At 37.7% G+C, this 21,281-nt stretch overlaps 1 protein-coding gene across 1 annotated transcript; it reads left to right on the forward strand.

The window, feature by feature from the left end:
- Positions 1–36: 36 nt before the first annotated feature.
- On the forward strand, positions 37–16,913 carry ATXN3 (ataxin 3). The gene is given in 16 exon segments (XM_061359941.1): positions 37–63; positions 65–230; positions 233–285; positions 287–345; positions 347–378; positions 381–508; positions 3,886–4,050; positions 4,582–4,626; positions 6,034–6,119; positions 6,517–6,583; positions 9,011–9,098; positions 9,350–9,482; positions 10,580–10,755; positions 11,179–11,302; positions 13,313–13,401; positions 14,048–16,913. Coding segments are annotated over 16 exon segments (1,533 nt in total). The 3' UTR covers positions 14,143–16,913.
- The last annotated feature ends 4,368 nt before the right edge of the window (positions 16,914–21,281 follow it).

Here is a 21,281-nt window from a genome sequence, read left to right on the forward strand (position 1 = left end):
ACTAGCCTTCAGAGAAACACTTAACAAAAACCCAGGATGTGGTCTTCAGTGGTTTGGCCTTTCTTTAGTTGGATCTGAACAAGTTTGTTTTCAGATTTCCTCGGCAGGTTTGTTTGGAATGCCAGCCAGTGGGATGCGGCTTTGTCAGCGCGTGTCGGCAGAGGGAGATGGAAGGGACGGAGAGGCGAGCTGTTACCGCTGAACTCGGTGGCGTGAGGAGCCTGGCCATTGTGGTGCTCAGGAATTCACGCTTATAGCGTGAACTCAAGGTACCTGTTTAAGCCCCCGGCGGCACGGAGCAGCCCGCCGGCCTCCTTGCCGACAGGGGGCGCCAGCATGGCCTCCTCGCACCGGCCTCACGCGGGCAGCCTAGCCCAGCAGGGGCCTGCGAGGATTGGCTGCTGCGGGTGGCCGAGAAAAAGAAGATTGGATTGGCTGGGGGAGGCGTCACGTGAGGCGGAGGCTGTGGCCGTTGACAATAAACATGGAGTCGATCTTCCACGAGAGGGTGAGTGAGGGTTTGTGGTTCTTTTTTTTTGGGGGCGGGGCACTCGGCTGCTGTAGGGGGTGTTATGCCACCGGTTGGCCTTCCGGGACGGGAGTCTTATCTGAGAAGCTGTTCGGGGTGGCGGCTGGGTCTCCCGTCCGTGCGGTAGCCCAGGGGCAGCTCTCGGTCCGACGGGGTACGCTTCGCCTGTGTCGTGCCCCTTCCCGCCATCCTTCCGGGAGCAGGATGAGGTAGCGGCTCTGTTTTCTCTGTCTCGGGGAAGAGCCGAGCTCTTCCCAGTGCCTGTGGCCTGGCCCAGCTTGGCTCTGCTTGGCCTGCCGGCTCCGCGGGGGACGAAGGGCAGTTTAGTGAAGATCAAAGAGGGTCAGGTCTGAGCCGCAGTGCTCCCTCTTGCATGGTGACTGCTTTTCTTAGGCTTTTAAAAATAGACCTCGAGTATGGGAAGGTACAGGCTACAGCTGTTTATGTTGCTTGTGAGAGAGCTCCCTTAACTGAGAAATGAGCATGAGGGTGAGCAGCGGCTGGCAGGGCTCTTGGACACAGCCTTTCACTTATTCTGGCTTGGCTGGGCTTGTGTTACGATCAGGGAAAGGGAGAGCTGTTAAGGAAGTCCTAATTAATATACTGTGCTTTTGTGTGCTGAACAGCTTTTCCTGTTTTGGAGGACAAATACTTATATGAACTACTGTGATTTATCCAGTTTCCCAAATATGAGCTATTTATGCTTTAATGCTATTCAAATATAATTGTCCTTTTTTTTCATGTACTTTCTTAGTGTTTCTGCACCTTTATTGTCTTAAGATAAATGTTAGTTATTATACACTGCTCTCATATATTGCTTGGTTTCCTTAGCAAATAAGCAAGATAGCAGTATAACTTAAAAACAAAACTGGTCTGAAATCTGTGGAGCATGAGAAGTGTTCTTTCAAACTAGGTTTCTATTGCAAAACTTGGTAGTCATTGTGGTATTAAAGAGCAGCTGCCCATAGGATGAGTGTTGGATTTCAACCATTATGGTCTTTGCTACAATGACCTTGAGTTCCAGTATAGATTTGAAAATAAGTTCAAAACAAGTGTACCTTTTCCCTACCTGGTCTAGCTTATTGCGTAATGAAGTGATAACCTTTTTTAATGACTAAGTTGCTTTCTAATTTAATAATAAAACTGCTGAAATTGAAGTCGCAGAGCACAATACATTTAAAGTCACAAGCTTGTAGTTGCTACAGGTTTTGGGATGTGGCGGGGGGCAGCCTTGGACTGCTCCTTAGTAAGTCAGCTATGCAAGTTACGAGGTTAAACCTGAATGCCTATTTTAAATTGGAGTACCAACTACTTTATCTTGTTATCATTATTAGTCTACAAAAAATTTAACTGAAATTCTGTCTCTTTTCTTAAGGGGTATTTTTCCCCCATCAAGCTATGTCAAAATATTGAGTGCTGTATGTGCATACACATGTCCTTACACTTCAGTCTGCGCACCTTGGACGTTCCAATAAAAAGGCATGAAAAATATGGTATTTATAAAGGAAATTTATTAAAACAAAGACCTAAGCAATGGGGCACTTTTAACAATTGCAGAAAGTAGGACTAACTACAACTACTACTAGTAGGTACCATTAACTTAGAAGTTGGTCATTTCTTTGATATTAGTGTTTGAAAACACTGAAAGCAGGGCAGCAGTTTATATCCAGATAGATTTCAAGGAGGAAATTTCAGATTATGGGAAGATGCAGTATTGTCTGCATTAAAAAAAACGAACAACAAACAAACCTGAAGTTAATGTCTGTTAAGAACTAAGATCAGTTTTCTCTTCTGCATTTTGCAGTTACTATGTACAAATTTTGCATATGAAAGTTAATGTTTATTACTTTTAAGATAAAACTGTACAAACACAGAAAGTAAAAAACACTTTTAGCAAAATTAAGATCAAAGACTGTAATAAAACTAATTTTCAAAGGTATTTTAATATCTTTTTATTTCTGAATGAGTTTCATATAATTCTGTTGGAGAAACCTGTGATTCTTGAACAGGTTCTTCTGTTATAGTTTTATCATATGACCAGCAGCAGGGATGTGATATCAAGGGGATGGGAGCTGCTGAGCTTGCTGATGGAAGGACATGAGCTGGAGGAGGCTTCTGGATTCTGTTGCAGCTGGGCTGTACAGCCTATCCAGCCTTAATAACTCATTGCTCAATTAAGTGATGAAGTCCTAGAAAGTTTTTGTGATCTGCAGTAGAGGGAACTTTCAGTGTTCCTGCTGTAAGGGAACTCATGGGAGATTTGTACATAAGATTCGTATGAGCTGTTCATGGAAGTTCCAAGTCTGTTCCTCCAAGCCATGCTTTTGTATTCTTAGTTTCTGTGGGAGGGAGGGGTGTTACTTATTTTAGTTGAGGGGCTTTAGTTTTGTTTTTAACAGTGCATGCACACTGGAGTTATTAATGTAAATAAAAATGAGGACTGATTAAAATGAAACAGAAAAGCAGGATTAAGGAAATGATGTTGATCTTGTCTGTACTTGTAGTTTAGTTACTTTACTATTCTTTTAGTCAATTTACTAATTTTTAATTTGGGTTGACTACTATTATCTTAAATGTGCTGAATATGTAACAAAATATCTGAAGTGTTTTCTACTCAAATGGTTTATCATGAAAAATATTTTCATTGTTTAATATGCTGAATTATTTTTTTTTTCTTGTCACATCATCATTGTCATCAAGATTTTAGAACTGGTAGTATTAGCCTCTTTTACCTGAATTCTATTCATAAATTTCATGTGGAAAAGGAGCTTTACTGCTCCTCAAGCTGCTGATCACTTTCTTGGCAATAAATTGGTTCTAACCTGAACTAGAAATAAATTCTGTAGATATATATTTTTTAATCTATTCAAAGTCCTAAAGGTCTGCTTTTCTTTACTCACATATGGAAAGCAGATTGCTAATAGCCACACTTGGTAGGAAAGGAAAACTTTTAAGAGTGCAAGAGAGATATTTTTTTATTGAGAAGTAAAAATTAAACTTTGATTTTCCTGTGGTTGTGACTTGGAAGAGGACAGAATCTATTGTACTGATAGTTGCAGTCTTTGTATGATTTGGTCAAGTGACTGGCAATTTTTAGTGTTTTAAAAAATAACATTTTGACATTAATTTATTTCCTTTGAGGAAATAAAGTAGCATGCATGTTGGTTTGTTCCCATGAAATTGATGGGAGGGTTGTGTTCTATAGCTTGCAGCGTACTACATCCAAAGAATGTATGGCATTCTGGGTGAGTGGCAAGGGCAGAATGCCGGAATTAAATGGTTGAGTCATTTTACAGCGTGAAACATTAATGTGATTTTTTTTGTTGTTGTCTTTTTTTTTTTCTCTTCCAATTTAGCAAGAAGGCTCGTTGTGTGCTCAGCACTGCCTGAATAATTTGCTACAAGGGGAATATTTTAGTCCTGTTGAGTTATCCTCTATTGCACAGCAGTTGGATGAGGAAGAAAGAATGAGAATGGCAGAAGGAGGAGTGTCTAGTGAAGAATATAGAACATTTTTACAGGTAAAATCATCTTAATTTGAGGTTACTTGATATTTGCCTGAAATTTAATATTTTGTACCAAAGACCCACTATTCTTGCATAGCTAGAAAAGGTCAATTCCCTAGTGCTGAAACTTCTTAATTTTATAGGTCTTTTCATTCACACATCTTAAATTTGGCATTCTGAAATGTTATTAGTACAGCTTTACAAAACTTCTCCAAAAAGCTACATTATCTTCATCTTACAGGTAGAGGGATCAAGCATCATGAGGAGGAGGATCAGCAATTTGCCACTTTTGGGGTTATTTTTTTGTAAGCTAGTGGCAGAGGTAGGAGCAGAAGTTTCCATGCCTGCATGTCCTTTAAGCATTGAGCATTTCTAATTTAAAAGTTTGGAGACTTTAATTATTTGGTTACTTAGTTATTGTAATTAGCCTTACATACTAGGGCATACTGAGTTGTTTCTCTGTGTAGTTATTTTCAAAACTTATTTCTGATCTTTTATGCTTACACCATTTTTCCCTTCTCTCCCTCCCAACCTCATACTAAGCAGCAGCCTTCTGTAAACATGGATGATAGCGGATTCTTCTCAATTCAAGTAAGCATGGCTTTATATTGACAGAATTTTTCTATTTATGCAATGTCTCATGTAATTTAAATAGCATTGAGCTTTTTATCTAGTTTGCAGTTTATAAGCTTAATGGAATTAAGTACTGGACTTCTAAATCTTCAGAGGGTTTTCCTCTAAGTGACTTGCAATTCTTCAGTTCATAGGCCCTTAAACACATGGTAGGAGCATGGACATCCTGAACTGTGAAATGACACGTGCTGGCAATAAGCTTGATTCTAAGTTGATTCTTACAGGTACTTCATGTGTAGATCTTGGCTCCCATAGACTGCTGTTGAAAAAGCAGACTTGAGATTATTTTCTCAAATACAGACTGTAAAGCCCTTGGGAATGGTTTCAGGGTTATCACAGCAAATGGAAAAAGCTGCAATATCTACACGTCAGTTTTTATAACATGCACAAAACAACAACAAACGTTACTGAACACCAAACTGGGGGTTATATCTAGATGGAGGTGAGAATGGCAACATGTTTAGTATGAGGTATCCCTGCCCATGGCAAGGAGGTTGGAACTGTATGATCTTGAGGTCCTTTCCAACCCTAACTATTCTATGATGCTTTGCACCTTTGGCTGCCTCCGCAGCTGCTCCGCTTGGAGCAGTGATTCTCATTGTTCCAGAATCCCTCAATAGCCTCTGTTTTGGTTGGTTGGTTTGCTTGTTTTGGGGGGGCTTGGGGTGGGGGTGGTGGTTTTTTTTGTTTTTTTAATGGCAGGGCTGTTCTGATCAGTGAAAAGCTATTAATGGTTTGGCATTTCTTGTATTCCTTCATTGTGCTTCGTCAATATTGAAGCTGAAAAAAAAAGCTTCCTTACGCTACCTTTTTTGGCTGTCACTGCTCTGCTCACTTGCTGCGCAGTTGCCTGGCTGAAAGGACAGTGAATGTGAATTTAAATTTCTTACAGCATCGTTCCAGTTAGTGCTAAAGTGTTACTGTAATAGAGATGTGCTAATGCAGCTGGCTGATCCTGTGACAGTCCAGTGGTGAAAAATTTCCAATAGTTACTGTGGGGAAGGACAATACTGTATTAGGGGGATGGGGATGGCAGAGCAGTACATTGAGAGCAGAGAGATAACATCAAGTGTGTGTGAGAAGTTTACTTTGAGTTACAGCCTTGCCTGGGGGAATAAGCTTATTAATACAACTCAGTTAAATCCTAGTAGTTTTCTTACTTGCCCTTAGATATGGCATGCATGTTAAAGTTTGAATGTACATCCACGACAGTTGTGTTTTGAATAATGCAATTTCTAGGTTTCCTAGCAGTGAAGTCCTGAGTTTTATGAAACTAGTATGTTTGTTTATAGCAGTTAAGACAGTTGTATTGCTTAAATTAAGATTTGACTGGTTTGATTCATGAAAAGTGCTGTTTTTTGACAGGTTATAAGCAATGCCTTGAAAGTTTGGGGTTTAGAACTAGTCCTCTTCAACAGCCCAGAGTATCAGAGGCTTGGGATCGACCCTATGTAAGACATTTTTTTTCTTAGCACCCTACTTTTATTTTACAGAAAAATAATAATCTATGACTTAAATCTTTCTTTAAAATTACTATTTCAAGCTCTGTTGCATTCTGATGGTTTTATTATCCCCTCTGTCTTTAATTTTTTCTATTTGGGGGTGTATATGAGTATCTGTCCTCTCTGCCTTTATGATATCTCAGTATCTGTGGCATCATAGATACACGGAGATTTCAGTAATGCTGAAAACTTCCTAAATGTTACAAAAGTAGTATGAGTATGGTTGTATTACTGAAATTTTATTATGTAAGTTTAAATTAGCGGTAGCAAAGAACTTGAACATTAATATGCACTCCAATAGTAGAGTATTTAATTTTATCTATACCTTTTGTTTTTCTTTTTACAGAAATGAAAAATCATTTATTTGTAATTATAAGGAACACTGGTTTACAGTTCGAAAGTTAGGAAAACAGGTGACACTGTCTCTTTTTACTTAAAAATTGACTTCAGAATGGGGGTGGAAAAGTGGTTGCAACTAGACCATGTGTTGGCCTTTTGCAAGCTTTGGCTGCAGTTTAATAGTATCCTGTACTGAAAAAAAAAAAAAAAGGAGTAAATGTTAAATGTTTGTAATAACACAAAAATACCAGGGAACTTTTTATGAATATTAGCCTGGAGAAATACCCTAGGATCAATTTCTTAGTGAACCTGTCCTCTAGGGAGCTGCAGTTCTTGTAGAGCCTGTGTGACATCTTTAGCTCTTCTCTGTATGAAAAGAGGGTAAGAGGAAAAAGATCAGCATCCGTACAGAATGCAGACTAATTTTAATGCATAAATTTATTGACATTGTAAAAATAATTTTGCTCATTTAAACGGACAATAGGCATAAGGAAAAGTTCAAATTTCAAAGGTATTAGTATTTATGATTGCTAGTGTTTAAGAGTATCCATCAGGATAAGGTTGGGGAAAGCAGAATCACAATTTTGCGCTTTTTCAGAAAACTTTCAGAAACAATTGTTTTATAAGCAGGAAGTAATTACTAAAGGTAAGGGGTGGCCATACAAGTATATGGTACGTACCTGTAATAACTCACATCCATATCCATTGTAACACCAATGCAGTTTTTTATTTCAGTAGCCAATCATTGTTCTGGATCACACTGCATAAGTTTTATACGACATAAGCTGGTTTGGTGTTTTCAGGTTTGTTTGGTTTTTTTTTTTGTTTTAGTTTGTTGGGGTTTTTTTCATAGAAAATGTGCATGAAATGGTTTTTATGTTCTAAAGTAATGGACAGGAGTCTCTTCCTGCATTTGGTTTATCTGGTGGTGGCTACCTATCTTGTCATCCAGATTAAAAACCCCAACAAAAAAAACAACCAAAAAAAAACCCCACCAAGCAAAAAAACCAAAAAACAATCCAAACCCAAACAAAAACCCCCAAACCAAACAAACAAACCAAACAAACAAGAAAAAAAAAACAAACCAGAAAACAACAAAATAAACAAAACCCAACTGTGAGTAAACACATTAAAGTCTGCTGTTCTGCTTCAATTTGAAAGTATGGGTATTGTTTACAGGCCATTTTTGTATATTTAATATCAAAAAGGCTGAATGGTCTCTTGAAAGCATGGGAATGTTGTTTTATTATATATGCAACCATGTTGGGTGGAATTTTGTGTGATAATATTCTAGCCCAAAATGTTCTAAGTTGGAGGGGTAATGTCTTCTGTTTGTACATGCAGCTTGTAACCACATGAAAACAATGCTAGGTATGTGTTATCTAGAGAGGAATGAAAAAAAATACTTAGATTTGACATGCTTGTCTTCTGTTACAGTTAAAAGCAGTTTACCAAACCTTCCTCCTTCATGTTTCCTTTTAAAAGTTTGTCTGTAATCTGTCCATCACATTTGTTTATGTAACTTTATTGCCCATTCCTACATTGTTGGTTATCTTACCCTTTTGCAGTGGCAAAGGGTGTTTTTAACAAATTCAGTGACTGAATGACAGATTGGCAGATAGACAACTCTGTTCCAGGTGAATTATAGTATGGGCCTATCTGCAAGTGTGTAACTGCAATATGGAAGTTTGGATAGATAAATGCATTTTTATGAAAATGGAGATAGAATTATCCTCCTACTATCTGAAATTACGCTTCCTGATTAAAATGGGTAGTACTGAATGAGTATGGTATAAAAAAGGTTCTTCAGATTAATTGCAATATATATGGGGTTTTAAAGATACAATATGGATGTCAAAATATTCTATATTTTTTTTTCTGTAGAAGTGTTATTAATGACTACTTGTCATCTTCAGGGAACTATAAATAATCTGTGTATATATTTATGTCATAACATTATGCTCTAGATTTTAGGGTTTCTTTTTTAATTAAAAAATTATCTCAGAAGTAAGCAGTAGTTCACCAGCTGTCAAAGGCAGAATGTTTAATGAAGGTATTTTATGTAAAGAATTCAACTTCTGTTTCCTGTATCTGTTAATTTCTTAAGATACAGTGTTAACTCATGAAGGTTTTTCTTCCCTCATTAGTCTCTGAACAGAGTTAAAACTCTGATTAAGCAGAATTTTAGATGCTATCTAAAATAACTCTTCTACAATTATGTTTTGACTTGCCTGTCCTAGTCTGTTTGCTTGGTATCAATGTTCGGTAATGGGAGAGAGCATGCAGTAATTTCCTCACTTCATACCTTCTGTTAGCTGAAGAGTATTTGAAGGGTAACCTTTAGCATTAGAGGTATTGTGCTTCAAAACTTTTAATTTGGTAATTTACTAGGTTTATTTATATATTCCATCATAGAAAATGACCACAATGTACAGAAATGGGTTACCTAGAAATCTTTATGCTAATTTGTTCTCTCAAACCTTTTTTTTTTTTAATTACAGTGGTTTAACTTGAACTCTCTCTTGATGGGTCCAGAACTAATATCAGATACATATCTTGCACTTTTCTTGGCTCAATTACAACAGGAAGGTAATAGTAATTTGCAGATGTTAAACCTCATTAATTAAAAGTAGGTAATAATAATTAATTAGAACTTATGTATTCAGTTAATTATCCTTAGTTTTATGATTGAAATAGTGAAATAACCCAAGTCCTTTATAATGAAAGGTAGAGCCCTACATTGTAATAAATTGCACATTACTGTGTTCCGTATAGTGTGCATTTTAGAGTGGTTTTGCATACACCTTAATGCTGTAGACTTAACAATTTATTTTCCTCAGGTTATTCCATATTTGTAGTAAAAGGTGACCTGCCAGACTGTGAGGCTGATCAGCTATTGCAGATGATTCGGGTACAGCAGATACAGCGACCAAAACTAATTGGAGAAGAGACAGTGCAATCCACAGATCAGAGGTAAGATAAACAGAGACTTCATTTTAGTGATGTTGAAGTATGATTGGTTTCCATGATTAATGTCTCCATGGAGACAACCTCCTTAAGAAGTAATTAGAAGTACTTTTAGTGCAGTACGCTTACTACTGTTGCGTAAAGTAACAGTAAGTTGGTGAATACAAATGGCGTATTTCTAAGTGGACAAAAATTACCTGAATAAGGATTCAGTCTTTCAATGTGTACAGGTGTTGTATAATGCAGATTTTTAACTTAATGATTACAGTATTTTTCCTATTATTGTAAAATGGGTAAACAAATCTTACCAAACTGTGGTTAATAGTAATCAATCTGTAATTAAGACTTCTTAGTGCATTCTGTCAGAAAAGAACAAGAAACCCATACCTGAATTTCACATCATGTAATCATACAGCATTCCCTTTTGGAATAATTTCACTGTAATGTTGTAGTGCTGCTCTGTTGTGAAAGGTACTGATAGCATGCAACATTCTTGAAAGCATATAAAGTGCCACTTCTGCAGTAATTTTATCACATTTTCATAGTGAATGAATTGCAATAAGCCAATTGCTTAAGGCTTTTTGGAGGAATTCATTCATTATGCTTTCTTCCACTTTGTAAAGGTAAACTGGTGTAAATTGATGGAATAAAACCAAATGACTTGGCGGTAACAAAGAAAGTGTGTATAGTTTATGGAGGACCTATTGCTCTAGTGTGGTCATCAGAGTTTCCCAAGAAAGAGACCGCATGCACTTGATACTGTTTTCTGCTATTGTAACTGTTTAAGTAGCAGTTGTTTTAAGTAACATGTATTACTGCTTTTTGTAGGCTTATTGTCGTTGAAGTTTTCCCCGTTAAACATGTACATGGGTTTAGATTTTCAGTATTTATTTTTTACAGCTGCAAGCTCTTCTTGCAGCCTTTTTGTGCTGCTTCACATTTCATTTAGAAATGAAAATACTTGTTTATAGAACAGGTTTTCACAATAGAAATATTTTTTCCCAAAGTTAAAAAAAAAGTCAAATTAGTAAATACTGACTTTAAATTTCACAGTAAGTTATTTTTTCTGCCTGAATTCTGCCATAAATATATCAATTTCACAGGCTACCCAGAGGTGATATGGACCAAGCAATAGATGTTAACCATCCTTTTGATGGAACAGGCATGCTAGATGAAGATGAAGAGAATTTTCAGAAAGCACTGGCTCTAAGTAGGCAGGAAATGGATATGGAAGATGAAGAAGCTGATCTTCGCAGGGCCATCCAACTCAGCATGCAAGGTGCAGTGCTCATCTAAGTTTCTCTTACACTGTTCATGTTGCTTATGCTTTAGGCAGCTACTGAAATTGGTTTCAGTCAGCCACTTCTTCCAGCATGCATCAAGCTCTCTGAAAAGACTGGCTTTGAGGCATGGAAGGACAGTTCAGAATTCCCTGTAGCTATCTCCTTTCTGCTTTTGAAAAGTTGAAACTTGCATGTTAGCATTGATCATTAGGAAGCAGGAACAAATTGGCAAAGGGCGGCAGGAAGGAAGGGAAGCAGTCCTAATAAGGAGATAGTATCGAATGAAGTTAGCCTCAGCACTTATTTCTCCAGTACGTATATTTCTTCCTCTGAAGTTTGAAGACATTTTCTGAAGCTGTATTTCATTTACTAACTTCATTTTACAGTAATTAGTAGGATATCATATGTTCTGGTTTTAGGTAGTCGTCGAAGTGAGAGCTCAGGCTCATCACCACAGAACGTTCCTCAGCTACCTCACACCAGTCAGACAGACTCCCTTTCTTCAGAAGAACTGCGAAGGAGAAGACAAGCGTATTTTGAAAAGTAAAGTAGTTGAAACAAAACTGCATCTGGAAGGACATGTCTTAATTTCCAGTGCTTTTGGCATGTGGATGAGTTTCTCACTGACACCCAACTTTTGTTTTAACATGTTTTCCTAACAGTACCTGAATTTTGCTATTCCCAGGTTGCTCCTTATGAAGAAAAAAAACTTGTAAATAATAGGAGTTCTGTTGGTAGTGCAACATCAGTCTTGTGGGGGATGGAAAAAAATATACACGTTGGGTTGGAAAGGACCTTAAGATCATCTAATTCCAACCTCCCTGCCAAGGGCAGGGATGCCTCACAGTAGACCATGTTGCCCAAGGCTCTGTCCAGCCTGGCCTTGAAAACTGCCATAGATGGAGCATTTATCACTTATTTGGGAAGTTTGTTCTAGTGCCTCACCACCCTCACAGTAAAGAACTTCTTCCCTATATCTAACCTGAGCTTCCTCTGTTAAAGTTTAAACCCATTACTTCTTGTCCTATTGCTGCAGTCCCTGATGAACAGTCCCTCTCCAGCTTCCTTGTAGGCCCCATTCAGATATATTTTAAAGAAATCCTGTGAATTTCTGTAATTATTTTTCTGAAGAAAAGCATTCTTTCTCAAAGACTGCTTCTGGTAATGATGCCTCTAATGTGCATCACATGAAAGTGTTCTAGATGATATTTTATGTCGCTGTTCTGGAATACCTTCTTAATACATTGAATCAGCTAGGTTGGGAAACATCTTTAAGATCATCAGTTCCAACCATTACCCCAAGACTGCCAAGTCCACCACTAAACCATGTCACTGAGGGCCTCATCTACACATTTTTGAACACTTTCACGGATGGTGATTGTGGCACTAGTGCAGGACCCGGCATTTTGCCTTGTTGAACCTCATACCACTGGCTTCAGCCCATCGATCCAGCCTGTCCAGAGCCTTCTTGTCCTTGGTGTTGTCCACAAATTTACTGAGGATGCACTCAATCCTCTGAGCTGTGAGGCACGCCTCTATTGACCAGTTGCCAGCTAGATGTGATGCCATTTACCACCACTCTTTGAGCTCTGCCATCCAGCCAGTTTCCAGCCCAGCAAAGAATACACCTCTCCGGGCCATAAGCAGCCAGTTTCTCCAGGAGAGCTCTGTGAGAAGTAGTGTCAAAGACTTTAGGTCCAAATAGATGATGTCCACAGCCTTTCTCTCATCAACCAGGCAAGTCACTATTGCAGAAGGTGATCAGGTTGGTCAGGCAGAACCTGCCCTTCATGAATCCATGCTGCCTGGGCCTGATCCCCCTGTTTTCCTGCACATGCTTTGTGATTTCACTTAGGATCATCTTTTCCGTGACACTGATGACACTCCCTGGCAGTGATGTCAGGCTGAGAGGCCTGTGGTTCCCAGTGTCATCCTTCCTGTCCATTTTGTAGAGAGGCATTACACTGGCCAACCTCCAGTCCTCTGGGACCTGCCCACTAGACCAGGACTGCTGTGATAGATGATGGAGAGTGGCTTAGCAAGCTCCTCTGCCAGCTCCTTTAGTACTTTGGGGTGTAACGAATCTGGCCCCATATACCTGTTCACGTCTAAGTGGAGCAGGAGGTCACTATTTCTTCCTGAATTATGGGGACTTCAGTCAGCTCCCCATCTCTGCCATCCAACTTGGGGAACTGTGTACCCTGAGGATACATTATTGGGGTATTGTAGCTTTTCCTTATCTCTGTCTCCTAGTGATGAAGGAAATAGAAATGCTATAGATGGGAGGAGTTAGACTTCGCATGAGAGGGTAAGAATGCAGAATGTTCAGATTCTAGGAAAACAGTAATGTTTTGGCTTGGCCACATAATGCTGGGGTGGTATGATGTCTGAGGGGTAGCAGTGTGAAACAATTGAGATTTTAGGTGCAGGGCTGTTACTGTACCAAACAGCTTTCACTTCTCACTCTCACCCTTCCTTACTATGAATTAGACTCGATACAGGTCTCTTACTGATGTTAATCTTACTCTGTTACAAATTTATAACACTTTTCAGGCAGCAACAACAGCAACAGCAGCAAGATCGGGCCCAAAACCTACACAGTAAGCCAGCTCTAAGCTCAAGCACTCTGGAAGCTGACCCAGGTATTGTTTTTTAAGCTTATTTTCAACAGTGAAATATTTGTCTTTCCTGCTTTTGTGCTCTGTTTCTAACTTTCCTTGACTGCCTACTTCCTCACTCCAGCAGCCATTCAGATGATGGATCAGAGCCCTTACTCTTTTTGGCAGTGAAGGATCACTTTCTTGAGAAGGCTGTTCGGCTTTGAGTGTCAATATCCTGTTTCAGAGTGAAGAGCATTACCATTAGACTATCTTAGTTCTGGCTTTTTGTTGTTTTGTTTAGTTTGAGCATTAAAAATTGTAATCTTTGATGGGACTTGTGCTAATAATTTGTTTTCTAAAGTACTTTTAAAGTTGTATGATAATGTAATATAACTTGGAGTGATATCTGACAAAATTACTGGAACCAGTTTTCAGTAGAATGTAAGTATGTAGGCCTTACTAATGTCAAGTATTGGTGATCCAAAATCCATATATATTACTTATTACAAACTGACTATGGATGGAAAGCGAAGTGCAAAATGTTCAATGATTTTAAAAAACAAAGCCAGTTTTGGGGGTGGGGTGCAAACAGGTGGGTGTGGACAAAGGGAGCAACGGTAGCATTTAACTACAGTTGAGAATCAACTCTGTGCATTTATTACAACTTACGTGCATTTATTTTCTTTAGGAGGTGATATGAGTGAAGAAGACATGCTTCAGGCAGCTATGAATATGTCTCTGGAATCTGTTAGAAACAACTTGCATACAGAAGAGGAGAAATGAATTAACTATTTTTTTTTCCTCTTATTGTCAAAACACTTAAGTCTCCATTATAATTTTTCTGTGTGGATGTTGCACAAGCAGGGTTCATTTTAGAGTTCTGGAAGCAGGAATGAAAGGGGGACTGGAAGTCAGTGTGGAGGGAATCCTCAATTACAAAAAAGATTGCACTAATTTACAAAACTTTAGCACTCCTACTATAGAACCTTTGTTAACAAGAGTCCTGTATTAAAATTACTTAAACTGTTCACATGAACCAAGTTAGACACGTGTAGCAGAAGGAACTTGCATTTAAAAAGCAAATTTAAATTGTATTGAGAAATTTTAAAGGAAATACAGAAGGTACTGAAAGGTGGCATCAACTGATTTCCTTCAGTATCAATGGAAAAACAGATACAAGTAATAAACTGTACTCATAAATGACAAATTTCTTTGTAAGGAATCCCTTAAAATGGGAAAAAGAATTCTGTTTATCTTAGATAATTTGTTTTATGATTGTTTATTGTGAATGACTTAATGTCAACTTTTCAATCCTGCTGTCTACTTTTGAAATGACCCATTTTGCAGGAGAGACATAGAATCATAGAATAGTTTGGGTTGGAAGGGACCTTCAAAAGTCGTCTAGTCCAACCCTCCTGCAATGAGCTGGGACATCTTCAACTAGATCAGGCTGCCCAGAACCACATCATGCCTGGCCTTCAGTGTCTCCGGGGATGGCACATCCACCACCTCTCTGGGCAACCTTTGCCGGTATTTTACCATCTTCATTGTAAAGAAATTTTTCCTCGTACTGAGTCTGAATCTCCCCTCCTTTAGTTCAAACCATTACTCCTCATTGCAACAGGTCCTGCTAAGAAGTCTCTCCCCATCTTCCTTATAGGCCCCTTTCAAGAACTGAAAGTCTGCAGTAGGGTCTCCCCAGTCTTCTCCAGGCTGAGCAGCCCCAATTCTCTTAGCTGTTCCTCATAGCAGAGATGCTCCATCCCTCTGATCACTTTTGTGGCCCTTCTCTGGACCCTCTAACAGGTCCATGTCTTTCCTGTACTCCAAAGCGGGACACAGCACTCCAGGTAGGCTCTCAGCAGGGCAGAGTGGAGGGCAGAATCATCTCCCTTGACCTGCTGGTGATGCTCTTTTGAATGAAGGCCAAGATATGATTGGCCTGGGCTACAAATGTACATTGCTGTCTCATATCCAATCCTTAATCTACTAGTACCCCCAAGTCCTGGATAACTCCCAGTCCAAGTCCTGGGGTACTCTCAGTCCCTTATCCCCCAGGCTGTATTGATACCAGGGGCTGTCCTGATCTGGGTGTAGGACCCTGCACTTGGCCCCACTGAACCTCATGAGGTTTGCACAGGCCCACCTCTCGAGCCTGTCCAAGTCCCTCTGAATAGCTTCCCATCCCTCAGGTATGTCAGCTGTACCATACAGCTTTGTGTCATCTGCAGACTTGATGATGATGCACTCAATCCCACTGTCTGTGTGGCTGATGAAGATTCTAGAGTACTGGCCCCCGTACAGACCCCTGTTAACATGAATTTTGCAATTCAAGAGATAATCGTCAGTGTGTTGTTGATAATGATGTTACTCCTGAATCTGTGACCTCTGATCTTCTGACACTTTCTGGTTTTACTTTGAATTCCAACTCTAAAATTTTCAGATCCATGATTCAAGTAGGATTTTTGCATTGCCCTATTATCTTTTGGCAGATACACTTGACAACTTTGTTTTTTTGGGGGTTTTGGGTTTGTTTTTGTTTTTGTTTTCTTAGGCTCTTTCCAGTTATGCCACTGTCTACTACAAAAGTAGCATATAATTGGTTGGGTTAAACAGGTTTTATTTTCTACCTCCTCTGGAGTCTTTTTTTCCTCTTCAAGCTCAACCTTTCTGGTCTTTCAGTAGGGAAGAGCTGTAACTTGAGTCTAGGAGAAAGGAGGAGGGGATTTATGTGCCATTAAGTCAGTGCCACACAAATAAGGTGCATTCTTGCAGTCTGAAATGACCCCTGTGCAAATCACTCATTTAACAATGAATATTTATGTCTGTGTGGATGTTCTTTCTGAAATACTTTTCATGAGTGTCTATCAGAATGTTGCAGCCTTTTCAGGAATGGCCTTTATTAGTGCACCTTACAATTTTTTATCATGCTGTTTCTAATCCTGAGAAAAACTGGGGAGCAAAGTATGAGTAGCTTAAGCTATTGGTTGTAAGACAGTTGCTTTGATATCCAGGATGAATGTGTAAGAGGGTGACCAAACCTGACTCATCTTCAGTGCAACAATTGAAATATATTTTCCTAAATGGTGCTCGAAACACAAGTTCTGTTTACATACAAATTAAATGGAAGTATGTTGTAGATAGAGTATGTAAGCTGTAGTCCACATAATGCATTGTTAACACAGGCACTCTGAGACTTTTGAAGATAACCCTAAATTTTTATCAAAATATTTTAAAGTTAGATCATTGCACACTAGTAACATTTAATCAAAATTAGTATGAAATGAATGGTCTCTAGATGGAAATACACATTCAGCATCAAGTAGTACTGTACGTGAAAGGGCTTTTACCTCTCAGTAAAGATTTGTTTACAGCATTGTTTTCTTGATATCTTAGGATATTATTATGTTATACATAATTGGACCTAATTCTGTTTTCCTTATCTGTGTGCTGAATTTCCACCAATGTCATCAGAACCACTGTATGTGTTAGACAGTATGGATTTTGGCATGCAGCAGTGCTACTTTTTAAAAGCTTGTTTTAAATTTTGTCTTTTTTAAAATAACCCTGTCATGCACATTATAATTAATAGCTGTAATGTCTCAAATTAATACAGCTAAACAATGGCTTTAAAAGTCAATGTGTGCATATGCCATTTGGAAATGCTATGTATGTTTTTCAGGATGAGAATTTCTGCTTTCAGTTTAAAATTTATATGAAACTGAAAACAGGAAAGAAGTCTCTAAAGCACTGAATTGTTTCCTTGCTTGTCCGTAAATCCACAGCTTTAATTTCCTGTCTTTTGTTGTGCCATGAACTGATTCTGAAGTAAGACTCTCAGTTTTATAAATAGGTATAGGCTGGCAATTTGATACTAGTACTTGGAACCTGGACCTCTTATTCCCTATTATATAAAAATATATTATTTCTATAGCTATATAGTGTGGCAGCCCTATATTAAAAATATAAGAAAAAAAAAGCCCCTTGAATTGCATTAACTGTAACCTGTGACAATTACGGTTTTTATAATCACTAAAGCATGGAGGTTTGCATTTGAACTTTCTTGCCACTTTGTAAATTACTTTTATCACCCAAGTGTTTTAATATGTAAGGCATATAAACAAACAGTGCCTGAAAAGCACATCTGTGTCAGTCGTTACAGGGCTAACCATACTCCTTTCTGTGCAGCAGCACTGTCACTGCAAACAATTTAATTTTCAGAGGTATGTCAAGTTTCATGAAGTAGGTGTATCATCCCAGTCAAGTAGCTAGAGATAGTAATTTAAGCTACGTATGTTAATTGCACCAAAGGAAAAGACTAATTGGTTCCAGTATACATTTTATAACCTAAAGTTCAAAATGTGTGGACCTGCCAAGAAGTTGTCAATAAAAAGCCAGTCTCATTTTTTGGTGTGCATTCTTTTGGTGATAAAACAGTTCTCAACGTGGCTGAACTATGCTCATAAAGCATTTACTAATATAGAGCCTATTCCTACTGTTATCTGTTCTGTCAAGCTGAAGTGTTTTTTGCATGTTGTAGCTTTAGGCCAAAGTCCATTGTAAAGGAGCAGAAACTGATTTTTATTTTTATTTTTTTAATTACAGTGTGATACATGAGGGAATTTTAGACTTCTTTCAGCCAACATATTTTTACTGTCTTCCTTGCAGTGAGCAGTCTATGTGACTGCTATGTAATTCATGTTTTCCTGCCTATAGATATCAAAGGGGTAGGCAAAATGAGTGATACTTGTATTAAATATCTTCCAAAATTACTTCTGTAAGTATAAGCTGTAAACTGTTTTCATGGTCTTGTAATGGGGACGGGAGGAAAAAGTGTTGTAGAATCACAGAATAGTTAGGGTTGGAAAGGACCTTAAGATCACCTAGTTCCAACCCCCCTGCCATGGGCAGGGACACCTCACACTAAACCATGCCACCCAAGGCTCTGTCCAACTTGGCCTTGAACACCAACAGGGATGGAGCATAAATGCATTCATTTGTAATGCAATCATGCTTGAATGCAGTTCTTGTTAGGCACAGCAGGTATGAGTTATTTAAAATTTCTAATTTTTCTAGTCTTGAAACTAATCTGGTACAATACTGGCTTACTCTCCAACATTCGGGCTCCTTGTGCCCTTTAAATAACTTCAGAATGTTTAAATGTAGTTTTCAGATAAGGTACTATTTTTTGTACTTAATTACTTTGCAAACTACTTAAAAATAACCAATACAAAGTTAAATTTCCAATGTGTTTTAATGTTGGACTATTATTACTATCACAAATCTGTAAAATGGTGGGGAGTTTAAAATGTCTTCTGCACATGTCTAGTAAAGAATTGTATTTCTGTATCTCAAGACTAGTATTATTATTTGCAACCTGCTTTATTACAAAACTGACAATTGGGCTTTTAAAAATTACCAACATGTTACAGTTCTAAAATGTCTGTGAAATTTCCTAGAATTTACTGTTTCAAAAATTGATGAAAACATACAAATGGTGGCCTTTTTATTGGGGAATGGGGTTGGAGAACTCTAGTTACTCAGACTTGCAAAGGCATACGATTGTACAACTCATTTTACCAAGACATACTTTTAACAGAATCCAAAAAAAGAATCCAAGGAAAAGAAAATTTGAAGTGGAACCTTTAAAGGGTTAGATATAAAATTGTGTTTCTGACTGAGTAAGCCATTACTGTCTTGACTAAACCAAACTTAATGCCTGGAAAATCTTCATAGTTAGTTAGAAATCATTAAAAAAAAAACCCAAAGAAAGAAAAAAAAAACCCAACCCTACAGGTAATAGATATAAATGATATAAACTCATGCCTAATTAGTTGTTCAAGTAGGCACAATGCTTAATATATACAAACTGGCCCCATTCAAATACTGGATTCTTCAAATTAGTAGCTTCTTTGTGTTGTATCCAGGTTCGCATCTGAAAAGCATGAGCTCTTTTGCAATAAAACTCTTTTAACCTGCATACACACATTTTGCCTTATTTGTATTTTTGGACAGGGAGGGAATGCTTCAGTATTTAGCCTGGCATAGTCACCTCCTTCGTCAACTGCAGTTCTTCACAATGTTGAAGTACATGTGACTTTTCAACTACTTTTATCAAATCAAAATGTTTTTACTTTATTTTCTTGGTTAAGGAAAGCAAATAATCGTTACTACACTTAGAGGATTTTTTTTTGTTTGTTTGTTTTTTGTTGTTTTTTTTTTTTCCTCCTAACTTCCCCTTCCGCCCATTTATAGCCACTGTGTGAATTCAGGAGAGGAAACTTGTAAAAAGGTTTGGACAGAAAGGGATGTAATATTTAAATGCCACTGAGGAAAAAAAGGATAAAACTCTTGATATTGTCTTCAAAGCATGCAAGCACTGATAAAACTTTATTTTTTGCTACATGAAATTCTACATGCACAAAACAGTGTAGAGTTACGATTTTGTAAGAGAATATTTTGTTTTTCATCTCTTGCCTAACAGCTGTGTACTTTAGAAATCATTTTCAGTAACAGATTTTTCATCTTGAGACTCTGCTTTGAGTATCATGTCTTCAGCTCTGGATTCCTAAACAATTTCTGTTTCTATTTTGTGTATATCAAGCATATAACACTGAGAAGATTAAAAAAGGTAAAGCTGAAATGCTTTGTCATTGTTTTGACTGGAAAATGGCAGTGCTGTCTGGTATTTTGAAAATGCTTTTGAAATAGGCATGAATATATATGGTTGTATTTGATACCACTTTTTTAAATAAATATGATTATAGCTTCTAACATTTCTCTCTTGACCCCAGTATTTATGTTATGTGTTTTCCCTTATGTGTGAATTGGGCACAGAACCATCAAACATTAAACCTACATCTTTGCTATCAATGGGCCTTGCACCAAATGTTGTATACACACATGAGCAGTGGGGCAATTTTCTGTTGCTCATAACTGACATTTAATCATCTCTGATATCCCTTGATCTCTTGATACTCCAGAATTTATATAAAGACACTCTTGTGAGGAAGGGGGTTGGTGCCAGTTATAGTTATCCTACATCTTTACAAATTGTATGCTATTTTAAATTTACTGTTTCCTGTTTTGCTACCAGAATACACATTCTTTTTGTGACACAATGCACTGGGTTTGTAGCTTTGTCAATCCACAGACTAGACTGGATGATCTCTGTGTACCTTTATCAACAGTGATGAAGCCAGTCCGCTAAAAAAAGAGTTGCAATGCTAAATAGTTGGATTTTATTCTTTCAAGAGTACTAAGTAAAAAAAGTAGGGAAAGAAAGCTTGCTGTGCTACTTCATTAACTTCTTGCCTTACTTGGCATTATAAAATAGACCACAATATTCATATTGTGGTTTTATTATTTCTAAATACTTTTTTATATTTTTTTATAATTTCTTTAATAATATTTATATAATAATTTATTTAATAATAGTTTTTTATAATTTCTAAATACTTTCAAAAGGCTGGAGAACATCTCTGACCTCACTTGAAAATGTAAAGACAAGTTTCCCATATAAATGAATTAACCAAACACCACTGGAAAAGATGACTCGTCTTTTATCTCCTATGGACCCATATGGGTTTTGTTAAGCCATGGAATAGGGTGTTTGAAGCATTGTAACCTTTTCCTCTCCATTAAACCCAGTGTTTGAAATTAACAAAATCATTGTTCTGTGCTATATCACAACACTAATACTTCCTGTAATTGTGCATGGATTTTTGTTTTGGAAGGGTTTGGTTGGATTGTTTTTAGGTTTTGGGGTTTTTTGAGCTAGGAATGGATTTGAAGTAGTGTATGATTTTATCATGGATAATTTTAAAGGCAGTAAATATTCTAACATTTGGCAATGTATAAACCTGATGGAAAAACTGTTCACAGGGAAAGCAGTCTTATCAAACTTGACAACTATTTCTGTT

The sequence above is a fragment of the Neopsephotus bourkii genome, unplaced genomic scaffold (assembly GCF_033783945.1).
Source record: "Neopsephotus bourkii isolate Nb327-2 ecotype Australia unplaced genomic scaffold, CSIRO-AGI_Nbou_v1 NB_998, whole genome shotgun sequence".
Lineage (NCBI taxonomy): Eukaryota > Metazoa > Chordata > Aves > Psittaciformes > Psittacidae > Neopsephotus > Neopsephotus bourkii.